Source organism: Cnephaeus nilssonii (assembly GCF_951640355.1).
Source record: "Cnephaeus nilssonii genome assembly, chromosome: 5".
Taxonomy (NCBI): Eukaryota; Metazoa; Chordata; class Mammalia; order Chiroptera; family Vespertilionidae; genus Cnephaeus; species Cnephaeus nilssonii.
This window is the reverse complement of record NC_137076.1, coordinates 52,743,914-52,756,848: the sequence shown is the minus strand read 5'-3', so window position 1 is coordinate 52,756,848 and position 12,935 is coordinate 52,743,914. Positions and strand designations below refer to the sequence as shown.

The window sequence follows — 12,935 nt, the reverse complement described above, 5'->3', positions numbered from 1 at the left end:
CTTGATCTTGTACAAGTAAAATGGAAATAGTCACCTCTATCAGCCTTGGCTCCCTGCAGGCAGCTGGAACGAGGGGGCTTTGTGTATCTTTGGTGGTCAGAGGGCTGTTTTAGTCCAGGAGGGTTCTGCCTGTCCTACCACCACTAGCATGTGGCCCAGACCTGGTGTTGATTCTGGTGATCCGATCTGTATTCTGTTCATCCAGGTATACTTCTGTTAGGCCCCAGTCTGCTTGATTCAGAAAATATCAACCTATTTGGTATAAATGTAATTTTTAGAAATTAAGGTTGTCTTACTGATTTTTGCTCTTTAAATATACAGTGTATGCATGAAAATTAATAATTTTTTTGGTAGTATAACAAGATGGATTTTAGGTATATTTTCCTATTGGTTAAACTAATGTGGATTTCTTCTGTTTTCCTGCCAAGTAATTATTTTTTAAAAACATATTTGAAACTTGATGTCTTTCTTTACTAAAAATGTTACTTCAAGAATGACTCTGTGGCTGATCTTGCCACAGAATTCAAAATTCAAGTTAAACGGACAATTGTGGAGTGCCTGCCACTTTCTTTCCCTGTGTTACCATATTTAATTCTTCGGAGAAGGTAGGATGCTCAGGTTAGAGATGAAGAAACACATTCAGAGAGAGGGATTGGCTTGTTCAAGGTTACCTAGCGGGTAGGTCCTCTGTTCTTTCCACTGCGCTGCCTCCAGGGTTCCTTACAGCAGACAAACGCTCTACTGGATGGGTGGTTACATAGATAGAAAGGTAGGTAGGTGGGTGGGGAGATAGATGATATAATTATTGTGCAGTGGCTAAGAGCTAGGATTCTGAATCTTGGGCTCTGCTACTTTCTTGGGCAAATTGCTTAACCTTTTAAACTGTTTTCCTCGTATATAAAGTAGTGCCAGCCTGAAAGTGTTGTTCCAAGGATAAGTGCCCTTGGACATGTAAAGCTTTAGAAGACTACCTGGCATGTAGTCAGTGCTGAATAAATATTGCTAGTATTGTTTTTTAATGTCTTTTTATTTACAGTGGATAGGAGGTCAACACTAACCTTTTAGCAATAGAACCGTAAAAAATGAATTATGTCCACCTTGGTGGCCTGAAAATGTACATTCCTAAAGGTCCCCTTCTGGCCTGGTCTGGAGGAGATTTAGATAATGAGAAGGCAAGAAGCTTGCAAAGGTGTGGCATCAAGTGAAATAAGAGTAGGGAGTGACAGGAGACAGCCTGTGCTTGAGCGGCGGCTCTGCCACGGACCAGTTAGTTGGGTGGTCTTAGGTCTCAGCCTCAATTTCTTTCTTTTTATTTTTTTTTAAGAAGATCTCTTCGTTTTTTTAAGTATATTTTTATTTTATTTATTTCAGAGAGGAAGGGAAAGAGAAAGAGATAGAAACATCAATGATGAGAGAGAATCATTGATCGGCTGCCTCCTACATGCCCCCTACTGGGGATAGAGCCCACAACCCAGACACGTGCCCTTGACTGGAATCATACCCGGGACCCTTCAGTCCGCAGGCCGATGCTCTGTCCACTGAGGCAAACCAGCTAGGACTCAGCCTCAATTTCTTAATCTATAAATGCAGAAAATACTGTCTACCACATAGGTTGTTGTGAGGATTAAATTAGCACCGATAAAGCACTTGCCACATGGGAGATGTTTAAGGGAACTGCAGAGTATATATTTTTCCGTGTTTGAGTCCTTTTTCCCCCGAAGTTCCTATTTTTCAGTTATGCAGTAAAGAGCTTGAACATCAAAGGCAGAGTATGGGAACACTTGAAGCATCCTTAGGTGAAAAGAACCATTTTGGTAGCGAATAGGACTTTATCATAAAGAGACCATTTGGTACATATCAACCCCAGTAGTTCCCAGGAAGGCAGCACAAGTCAACAGGCTTTTCTAAAAACCCAGTGTTTTCTAGAGAAAATCTGCTCCCCAGATTCATGGATTACAGGCCTTCCACTTTAGAATCAAAGTAAAAATCTTTAAAATCACTACCTACCCTGTGGCAGGTACTATATCCGATATATTACCTAAGTCAGTCCTCTCAGCAACCTGAGAGGTTGCCACGGTTAGCTCTTATTTCTCTGAGGACTGCTACCAAGTAAGTTTTCCTTGGGAGACAGCCAGTGTCTGACTGGCCACATTGGTTCTATATCTCCTATGAGGGTAGACTTTCTGCTCTTATCTTTCCTTATTAAAAATCTAAGCATTTTAAATTATTCAGAAACCATTTAATCAGGAACTCTGAGAACCAAAGTAGCTGGTGGAAGAAGTTCTCAGCAGCCGGATGAGTCCGATACCCGCCCTTGGCCTTTGTCCCCACTCCCCCAAGGCCTTTGTCCCCACACCCCCAAGGCCTTTGTCCCCACACCCCCAAGGCCTTTGTCCCCACACCCCCAAGGCCTTTGTCCCCACACCCCCAAAGCCTTTGTCCCCACACCCCCAAGGCCTTTGTCCCCACACCCCCAAGGCCTTTGTCCCCACACCTCTCCGAAGTGTCACTCTGACTTGTTTCTGCCTCCGGCAGGGCCCCCGGAGCAGCCGCTCCCCGAGGCGTCCTCCCCATCGGCCTGCATCGTGGAGTACGGCAAAGCCCTGGACATCAGCTACCTGCAGTACCTCTGGGAGGCGCACGCCAACATCCTCCACTGCATGAGGGACTGCCGGGTCTGGTCCGCCCTCTACGACGGAGACTCCCCGGACCCTGACACCTTTCTCCAGGGTCTGACGGAGGAGAGCCCCACCGGCCCCGCCCGCCCCGCGCTCAGGCTTCCCCAGCAGCTCCCCGGGGAGACGGGGCCTCAGCTGCTTCCCAGAAAGGACAGGGGCCCCACGGAACTGGAGTGGGACGACAGCTATGACACCGGGATCTCCTCGGGGGCCGATCTGGAGAATCCTGGCCCCCCGGCGCCAATCGATCCCCCCAAACACATCCAGGAGATGAAGAAGAACGCCATCCTGCGCTTCAAAGGGTCGTACATCGAGGAGTCCGACTTTCAGGACGACGTGATGGTGTACAGGTTGTGTGCGGAGAAGGACGCCGAGGACACCAGAAAGTCACAGGAGGAGCCTGCGCGGCCCCCGGCCCAGGGCCAGGCCGAGGGGCAGGGTCCCCCCACGGACAACGGCCCCCTGCCCAGCCCTCAGCCAGAGACAGACTCCGAGGAGGAGCATCACAGGGAGGACGCAGACGCGGTTCCCAATGTGTCCGCGGAGCCACCCCCGGAGGAGGGGCCCCAGGTGGCCCTGGAATCAAACGCAGAGTCAGCACCCCCGGTCTCCGAGGCAGAGCACGGTGCAGACCCGACGGCGATTGACCCGGAGGGTGAAGATTTCATTGCCCAGTACGACCAGATCATTAAAGAACTGGACTCTGGCACCCAGGGCTTGATGGGGCAGAATTTCTCTTCCCAGGGACCTGATCCCTTGCTCCTCCCAGAAGAGCGAGAGGGGAAGGAAGAGAGCAAAGGAGAGCAGGAGCAGGAGGAGGGGAGGAAGGACCTGGAGGAGGAGGAGGAGGAGGAGGAGGATGACTTTGACTCTCTGATGGTGGAAGCTCCTGCCGAAGAGACCGTGCCGTCCCCCTTTGGGGTGAGAGAGGAGGCTGACTGTGCCAGTCGCCGTCCCGTGAGGACTCAGAGCGCCCCGTTCACAGGTGACCGTCTTAGCTTGCTTTGTGATTTCTGCTTTTGAAAGCACTTGTGCCTATTACCACTGGAGAGGAAGGTAGGTGGGGGTGAGGGGCATTAGCATTTACCTAACAGAGGGGTGGAAGTATTTTTGTGGAGAGTGGAGAAGGGGTGGTTTCATTTTTATTTTATTTGGTCAGTCTTGCCACGATTGTTGTATTTTTCCCCACCAGCAAGTTAGAGGTTAAATTTTACTGTCATGCCTGTGATAGTGATAGGACTGCTGAAAACACATAAGAAATCCAGTCTCATTACTGAATAGTCTCATTTCCTTTAGTCTAATTTATTTTCCTCCTTAGCATTTATTTCATGTGTATTTTTTTAAAAGTACATCTCCCTCACCCCCCATGAGAGTGTACGCTCCACGAGGGCCCAGGTGTTGGCTTGCTCTCTGCTCTGTCCCAGCACCTGCACGCTGCCCAGAGCAGGTGGTTGGCACCCAGAACACGCTGTGGACACATCCGGGCCATTGGTTAGTTGGGCCTTTGCCTGAGAGCTCATTTCAGATAATCACAAATTCTTCATCCGAAAATAGGTACAGGAGACCCACATAAACAACTCTGCTGCAGAGTGGGTGTCCCAGTGACACCCCCCCACCACAGGTAGACCTCACGGGAGAGGCAGTGATAGGGGAGGATATCAGGTAAGTGGGTTGGGTGAGGGATTATGGTGCAGAATGTCATTAAATACTAGCCAGTAACATCCAGACCTGCAAATCGTGAGGCAGAGGGTCGGGCACAGAGGCGGGTTCATCAGGCTCCGGGACCCCGATGGTGTTCAGGTAGCAAGGAGAGGCCCTAAAGGAGCTGGCATCACCGCGGGACAGACAGTGGCCTGGGAGTCAGGCCTCCCGGGGAATGCTGGCTCTGGCACTTTCAGCCACGTGACCTGGTGTCCCCGACCCTCCCTTCTCCCCCGTGAGGACTGAATGTGATGCTGGGGGGTCATTATGAAGGGTGCTGGCAGCCCCAGCAGCCTCGGCTGAGGCTGGTCCTTCCCTGGCAAGTAGGGGGCAGCCTGGGAGGAGCGACCTGCTCCCGCCTCCTCCAGTCAACCAACCCAGAGGGAGTCACATCACCTTCTGGTCCAGCCAGGTAGGCTTCGGGCGGGTTCACGATCCTCCTCCAATACTTATTCTATTTACTGGCGCCTACATGGGGAGAAAGATTTTAATTCCACAATTAAAAGGCTGGAGGTTCTAGTTGAGATAACATTTCAGTGTGAATGGGTTTTAATTAAAATTCAATCAGTCAGTCAATCATAAATAAAAAGGATTAAATGAGCTTAATTTTCCCAGTGGATAGAGAGGAGGAGGGGAGGGAAGGCCCCAGACCAGCGGAAGGCGGGCAGAGAGCTCAGTGCGAGGAGGGGGCAGAGGGAGGAGCGGGCAGAGAGCTCAGTGCGAGGAGGGGGCAGAGGGGCCGCCGGAGTCGCCGTGTTGCCTGAAGCAGGCCCCCTTCACTCTCACCAGCGGGAAATCCCAACCATGTTGTGCGCACTGTTCTCCAGGACTCAGGGCCCCAGGCGAATGGCCAGCCTTCCTCAGAATGCCAGCCTTCTATTAAGGAACTCATCCCTGGGAAATATGTACATTGAGGAAACCAAGTATAGCTTAGGGCAAAAAAAAAAAAAAAAAAAAAAAAAAAGCTAATACAATACCTTATTAAATAGCATCAATATTTTGCTTATGGTACACCTGAGAGCCAACAAAACATAGTGAGTTTTTTGACACATAAAGGTCATTTTTCTCTCTCTCTTTTTTTGTTGTTGTAATTTATTTAACTTTAATATATCTAGTCAATAAAATAATCATTGCTGAACACAATCACATATTGAAACAAGTGTATTTTATTTTTACCTCTTGCTAATTTAAATGCAACATTTAAAAGAAAAAACAACAACCCCAAACACTATTGTGGTGGAAGTTTATTTGTTTGTTCCTCTGTCTAAACTTCTGCAATTTACTAGCTCCTCTGACTACTGAAAACTCACCGAAGTGGACTGTTTTCTCTATAGAAAGACATCGTGACTAGAACTAGATATACACAGCCGTAACTGCAATGGCGATTTGCTCATTTATTGGCATAGGCAAAGTGCCTGGTCATTTTAACTAAAACGTGCCTTTTTCTCCGTTGAAACGCATACACAGCTTCAGGAAACATCTTTACTCTTCCCGCGTCTGCGAACGTTGTCCTTGTGTGTGCTGCAGCCTTAGGATGAACGTCCATCTCTGCGTAGGATCCTGGTTTCCGCTGAAATGAGTTTGCCTCTCAGCAAAATGGAAGTTTCGCTTTCATTTACCTAATTGATTTTGTTAGAGACCTTTATGTGGCAGGTCCTATGCTGGGTCCTAAAGACACAAAAATGAAGGGGCTTGCGGACTTTTAGAGGAGGGATAAATAATAAACATACTTCATAGAGTATAAGTATTTAGGTAAGTTGATACAAGATAAGTGCTTAGAACACTGCCTAGCACATAGTGATTAATAAATGTTTTAAATAACTCGATTACTTAATCATAGAAATAAAACATTTCTTGAAGACTAGAATGTTAAGGGGAATTGCCTCCAGGTGGAGGCCTGTTGTTTATTTTATACTCCTATCCTGTTTGAAGAAAAACACATGTTTAAATCATTTCGATCTCTATGAAAATAGAAAAACTTCTGCTGAAGTCCAGACAGGAAGGGATGAACCTGTGACGTCAGGCAGCGCAGGCAGGGGAGGTGGGGTGAAGGGCCACATTCAGGAGATATTTCCAACGCGGAATGGGCAGAGCCGGCACAGAACTGATGGCAGCTCCGTTTGTTGGAGTCAGGAAATACAGGATGTGTGGGGGTGGGGGGTCATATTGAGGCAGGGGAAGGGGCACTTGAGGACGGGGAGTGAGTGACAGGGAAGGGCAGTAGAGATTGCCTTAGTTGTTCTGAAGAATTACGTATCTTATGGCTGCGGAGTTTATCTGTCCTTCTCAAAGAAGAGGGGGATGAACTCTGAATTGCAACCCCAATTTGAAAGTAACTTGATGGGGTTCCATCCAGAACCTCAGAAATGTCACCAGTCACTCTTCCTCAGGCGTCGCCCCCATACACACCTATGGCTTTCTGAATTGCAGCTGAGTTTTCTGCTTTTCAGCTGCTTACCAGTTTCCCCCCGCAACTGCATTTAAAGTGCTGGAAATCAACTAAGAACAAAACAGGAATTTGAAAGGGTTTAATGTCTATTTCTTATTGCACATGGCTAAGAAGTTGTAATCAATGTCATTAGTGGCTCATAATGACCATCTTCTGGCTTTGACCTAATGTTCCGTCATTCAGGTGAGACAGTGATGGCACGCTCCCAGGGTGCCACTGCGCTGGGTTCTCTCTCTGCCCTGCAGCGGTGTTGGACTACAGTGCATGGCCAGCCACCGTCATGTCTGTGGGATGGCCGGCTGAGGCCAAGTGCAGTCTGGGACGTGCCAGGGAAACTGAGGGTTCACATTAGGGCCATGTGTGTTCCCGGAGACTCTCCCCACCTACGCATGGTTTAATTCACCTGTCTGCTCCCTCCGGAAGGAAGCAGATGCGGAGCCTGGCACTGTACGGGGGTGGGCAAGAGGGGATGTGAAAGACTGGGTCCGGGATGAGGAGGGTGAGGACAGCAGCCGCTTGTGGATCTACCTGGAAAGCCAGAATTGCATTGTGATGCCTGAGGACATTTCTGGGGTTCTTGATGGAAGTCCATCAAGATGCTTCAAATTGGGGTTTCAACCCAGAGTTCCTGAATATGTTTGGCAAACACTGCCAGGGTTGTTTTGCAAGCAAGCGCTCTCCAAAGGCTCTCTGTGTGAAGAGTCCATCGACCTTCTGGGTCATCGACTGTGACTGAGGAGCTCAACCCCCATCCCAAGGTTGGGATGTCGAGGCTGAGTTCAGTTCAGGAGGGGATGGTGCCTTCTCTGTGTTTTGAGGCCCCTTAGAGACATGCGTTGTTTTCCTGGCAGCGGAACTATTGCCCTGCTACCCGCCCGCGTAGGAAAGAGGTTTGTGTTTGGTGTTCTCATTTCTCACCACCACGGCTTCTGAACAAAGCTTCTTGTGGGGAAGTTAAACTCATATTAATGTTGGTGACGTCTTCATAAGGCACGTTTATCCATCAAAGGATATGTGCTTTGTTATAAAGATGCTATGGTTTAGTGGCATCATCAATAGCTCCACTGGGGGAAATACAAAATTCTCATTGATTTTGCTTAATGGACCACTTTTATGGTAAAACTAGAAAATATCTTCCGGTAATTTTATTACTGCCAGATTAATTTTCTGGATTTTTTACTGTCTTCAATGAACTCAAACAAAGCATATTAATTTTCTGGTGACCCAATTAGTTGAAGCTCCTGTTTTCTTAATTTTCTTAGGAACTGCTTTTTAATGAAATATGGATTTTTTTAAGGAAGCTATGACATACCAAACTGTATCTCCCCACATGAAGTCCTTTCTCTCCCTTCCTCCCATCTGAAAATTGAAGGCTGGTTACCAAGTTGCTCAGGGCTACCAGACTCATATACCTTGTCTTTCCTTGTCCTTCCGAACTATGACATTGGACAAGACCATCTTTCTCACAGTGCTTGTTGGGGACAGACTGCCCCCGTTCACAGTGTAATTGTCTGATAAACACAGTTCATATGTGTGTGCTATTCTTTAATAGCACAAAGATTTTTTTGTTACCCAAACTTGTGGCCTCTCATGTTTGCATGGAGCCCTACAACCTGCAGGGTCATGAGCTGAAAAACATCATGGTTTTGAGCATTGGCAGCTCCGAGTACAGAAAGAGTGTGGGAAAGTATATCTTAACCTTTTGCACTCGGATGTCGAGATTAAAATTACTCTTTGAATGTATCAATAATTTGAAATATAAAAAAATCCAAATAAATAAGTTTGTATGAAAAGAAACTCCAGTTTTTTATTCTACTGCTGCGCTTTGTAAAATCTGGGGTATTTAAAAAATTAAATCCCGAGTAGAATAAAGGAATCGAGAAAAAAGCGAGTGCAAAGGGTTAAGTTTTAAAATTAAATGATCTGTCAAGGTCTGTGATAGTTTCCCAAGTGTTAAAAGTGCTCATGGAGTCGAGATAGTAGCTCCCGTGCCCATTTGCCTGCTCTCCTTGTGGCGGTGGATTGTTGTGTGCTTGGGTTTGAGGCAGGAGAAGACCCGCCGCCTTTCCCGTGTCTGCACTGGACTTGCACCTGGCGGGGCTGTGGTTTGGGAGCTGTGGCCCCGGTGGCTGCCCTGTGCCCGCCAGCCCTGAAGCCCGTGTCCCTCCCGCAGGCCCGTTCATCAGCGTGGTCCTGTCGAAGCTGGAGAACATGCTGGAGAACTCTTTGCACGTTAATTTGCTGCTTATCGGGATCATTACGCAGCTAGCCAGCTACCCGCAGCCACTCCTGCGCTCCTTTCTGCTCAACACCAACATGGTCTTCCAGCCCAGCGTCCGCTCTCTCTATCAGGTACGTTAGCCGAGCCGCATCCACACCTGCTGATTTTACGGGTGCTGAAGAGCAGGGCTCCTCTCCTTCCCGTTATTTTGTGGGTTGTTTTTGTGTGTTTGTTTAATTCCTCTGTTCTCATTCATTTGCCCTCCTTCCTCATCCTGTTTTGCTAGTTGTGTGTAGATTATTCTAGCAAACAGCACAACTTCATTTAGTTTGATGTTCAGAGGGCGCCCTGCCAGAACACCCCGGCGGGTCAGTTAGGAGTGAGCAAACGCCTGACAGAACAGTTCCTGCACGGAGGGCCGCCCCTGAGAGAGAGAGTGAAAACAGGGGCTGGAATTCCATGTGAAGCATTAACATCATTTGTGTCCTTTGACAGGTGCTGGCATCTGTGAAAAACAAGATTGAACAGTTTGCTTCTATGGAGAGAGACTTCCCAGGGCTCCTCATACAAGCCCAGCAATACCTGCTCTTCCGAGTGGACATGTCCGACGTGACAGCTGAATCACTACCCAAAGGTGAGCCGGGCTTCTCCCCTGCATCTCTCCTCCTCCTCTTCCTCCATTTCCCCGCCTTCTCCTCTGGGTTCAAAGATGCTGCATTGGCCCGTGGGCTCTAAAGCATCTAAATTGTATTTTCTTTTTTACGCAACTGCGAGGAGTTTCCTGTTAGTGTTCTGAAGCCTAAAGGAAGGTCTGCCGGCCCACACCAGGCCCATTCCCCGTTTGGAGGGTCTAGCGGGCATTTGCTCCCGTAGGGAAGGTTGTCGCCAGCCTAGAATAAATAACTTGGTGCCTCAGGGCCAGGAGGCATTCCCTGTGCACCCTGAGCCATGTCTTGGCCGGCCCTACCCTGAGGAGAGCATTGTTCTCTTCATTATGTTTTCAGAGACTATTGGGCCCCAAATAAATGTGCTTTAGGGCTCTGGAAGGTAAAAACTATTCATTTGGACTGGGAGAAGTAAAGTGTATGCTCAGCTTAAAGTTCCTGAGGGTGACTTTTCATCAGCTCACGGGGCCTGCCTGGCAAGGTGGGCAGGGAGGGTGGTGGGTGGGTGCCCCGCAGGAGAACTGAGGTCGCCCTGCTGGCCGGCGGGCCTGGGGAGCACCGTGCTTTGCTTCACTTAAGCTCCAGTTGGACAGATTGGACGGCCAGTTGTCCTCCAAGCTATCCCTGTGGCCTGGGTGAGTGCAGGCCAGGAAATGCCCCATATTTGCCTTGGGTCTGAAAAGCTGCAACACAGCATTTTCAAGAGGAAGACTAGTGGTGAGAGTGGGGGTCTCAGTCCTGGGCTAAAGGCTTGTGATCGGAAACTGGCTCCCAGGGACAGAAATCTACCTCAGGGCAATTTTTAACCCTTTAAAGGAAACTCTGAAGGCTGACCTCGCCTCTGTGCAGCTCTTTGATCTTAGTCACTGAGCCTTACCAAGGCCTCAGGTTCCTTGACTCTTAAGTGAAGAATTTGTTTTCCATCTCTGACTTCCTCTGTGGTTGTAGGACTCTGGGTTTGAAGAGCCCTTAGGGCATTGCAAGGCAGATTTTGCAAGAAAGGTGGGCCTTGTGCCACTGGGAGGGGGGCTTCAGGCTTTGGCCTAGAGGTCAGCAGGCAGGCCATTCGTGGAGGGAAAGGAGCCTGTGGGAAGGTGGACTGCAGGCCCATGCGGCCTCTGCTAGCCACCTGCACAGCTGGTCTGTTAGCTGTGTTCCCCCTGAATGGGGAGGGTGTTACCACATCGCACCCTGTGAGAGAGGGTGTGTCAATTAGCTCCTGTGCACACCAAGCCATTGCACAAACAGTGGGTTCATAGAAAGCCGTTTATGAGGACTCAGTCTGCGCAGTCACCTGGGCTGGACTTGGCTGAGTTTGGCTCGTGGGCTGCTGTCTGCAGGTGGCTGGTGTCTGGGATGGCCTCAGTCACATGGGTGGCTGCTGGCTGGGCGATGGGGATGGCAGGGGTCTGTGTTTCTCCTCATCCAGCAGGTTAGCCCTGCTCGTCAAATGTCACAGCCCCGGGGCTGCAGTGAGAGCAGGAACACAGAAAATCTTCTGAGGCCCTGGGATCCTGCATGCTGTTGGCCAAAGTCCCCGGGCCAGCCCCGGTCCAAGAGCAGCAACCCCCCCACCTCTTGATGGGAAGAGCTGCAAAGAGTTTGGCCAGCCTTGCAGTCTACCAGGCAGGAGGGGACTTCCGTTTCCTTACATTACACTCCAGACTTGGTCTTCCTTTGTATTTCATAGTCTGTAAAGTGCTTTCCCAGACAGTCTGTTTTTATTTTCAAACAGCACTGTGAAACGGGCAAGAAAGGTACTGTTAGGTTCATTTTCATATAAGGAAGCTGAAAGTAGGGGCCCGGGGTAGTCAGGTGGGACCATGCGGCCCAGGTGCCTGGGACTGTCTGCCGAGTTCACGGGCCGAGTGCACACACACTGACTGACGTCACAGGCGCGTGTTCTGGTGAAGGATGGGGTCACCCACACCTGGTGCTTTGCTCTGGCTTCAGGCCGCTGGCCGTGGCCACCAGTTACGTGCCCAGGGAGCTTGTCCCACATGATGCTGTCCAATTAGTCAGCTGTGGCTGATGCTTTTCCAGGTCTGTGACACTCGGGGCTTTGCCTAGTGGGGCTTCTCTTGGGATCTAAGAGTGTCCTTTCATGGAGTTTCTCCACATTAACTTCTCTCAGGTTAGCACAGTGGCAGCCTCTGCTCCACTGGAAAAACTCCAGACTCCCAGGAGCGGAAAGGCCCTGTCCCCTGTGCAGAGCAGGCTTCTGAAGCAGGTGCTGCCTGGGAGCTGAGTCCAGGAGCGCTGTCCCTGGGAACAGAACAACGTGGAATGAGGAATCCCGGGAAGGGGTCAAACGCTGGGCTCCCCATGTCCGTGTCTGTGCTCTGTCTGACATCGCTGACCAGGAGCAGAGCGGTAACGATTGCTCTCCTAACTTCTGAAATCTTTCCAGGATTAGTCTTGAAAATGCTGGGTTGCAGCTTTTCAGACCCGAGGCAGCGTTTCTGAAAACCCTCCCGACCCCGGCATTGATCTGTGCTCCCCTTCCTCTGGCCTCTGTGCACGTGCTTTATGAGGGTGTCGTCAGGCGCCAGCAGCCAGAGCTGCTCCGTCAGGCAGGCCATGCCTCCCTCAGCCTCCTGGCGGCCCCGAGAGAAAAAGAGCCTCCTCACTACCCTGTAAACGGGAGTAGGTTGTGTGACCGCCGCTGCAGAGCCGATGGACTTCCCGTGTAGCCATCCCATCGTCACCTCGTCTCTGAGGCTCAGCCATTTCCCAGGCTTTACATTTCCCCCTCGAATGCTTTCTAAAGCACAGAGGCTGTGTTTATTTATATTCAGAGTCCTCTCTGGTCTCTAGTTCTGGAGGGAGGTGAGGTAGGTATTGGCCCCATTTTACAGAAAAGGAAACTGAGACATTATATAAGTTACTTGCCAGGGAGGGACCACACTCTGGCTTTCTTGCTTTGAGTCAAGAGCCCGATGGGGCTGTGTGACCCAGTGGAAGGCTGGTCCCATGCTGACAGGACGGAGCTCCGTAAGGGTTCCCTGCCAGCCCTGGTCCCCCTCACTGGGGGCCACCTGCCTTCTATAGTGAAGACAGTTTGGAGTCTAGGATTCAAGCTGGGTAAAGGAGCCTTAGCAATGACACTTTTTAAATTCACGGATCAAACTACATAAATGATCCACAAAAACCCTTTTTGGAAAAAAGAAGAGTGACTTTGAAAGAGAAAGATGGAGATCAGGGATATGAACCAGCTACAG

The 12,935-nt window shown here is 49.6% G+C and overlaps 1 protein-coding gene across 6 annotated transcripts in view; it reads left to right on the top strand.

The window, feature by feature from the left end:
- Positions 1-12,935, top strand: part of FHIP1A (FHF complex subunit HOOK interacting protein 1A) — a 215,329-nt gene that overhangs the window by 192,952 nt on the left and 9,442 nt on the right. For all 6 annotated transcript variants that reach the window (XM_079770882.1, XM_079770881.1, XM_079770883.1 and 3 more), the window contains 3 exons: positions 2,536-3,663; positions 9,002-9,180; positions 9,545-9,683. In XM_079770882.1, the coding sequence (XP_079627008.1) occupies positions 2,536-3,663; positions 9,002-9,180; positions 9,545-9,683 (1,446 nt within the window). The remainder of the gene's footprint in view (positions 1-2,535; positions 3,664-9,001; positions 9,181-9,544; positions 9,684-12,935) is intronic.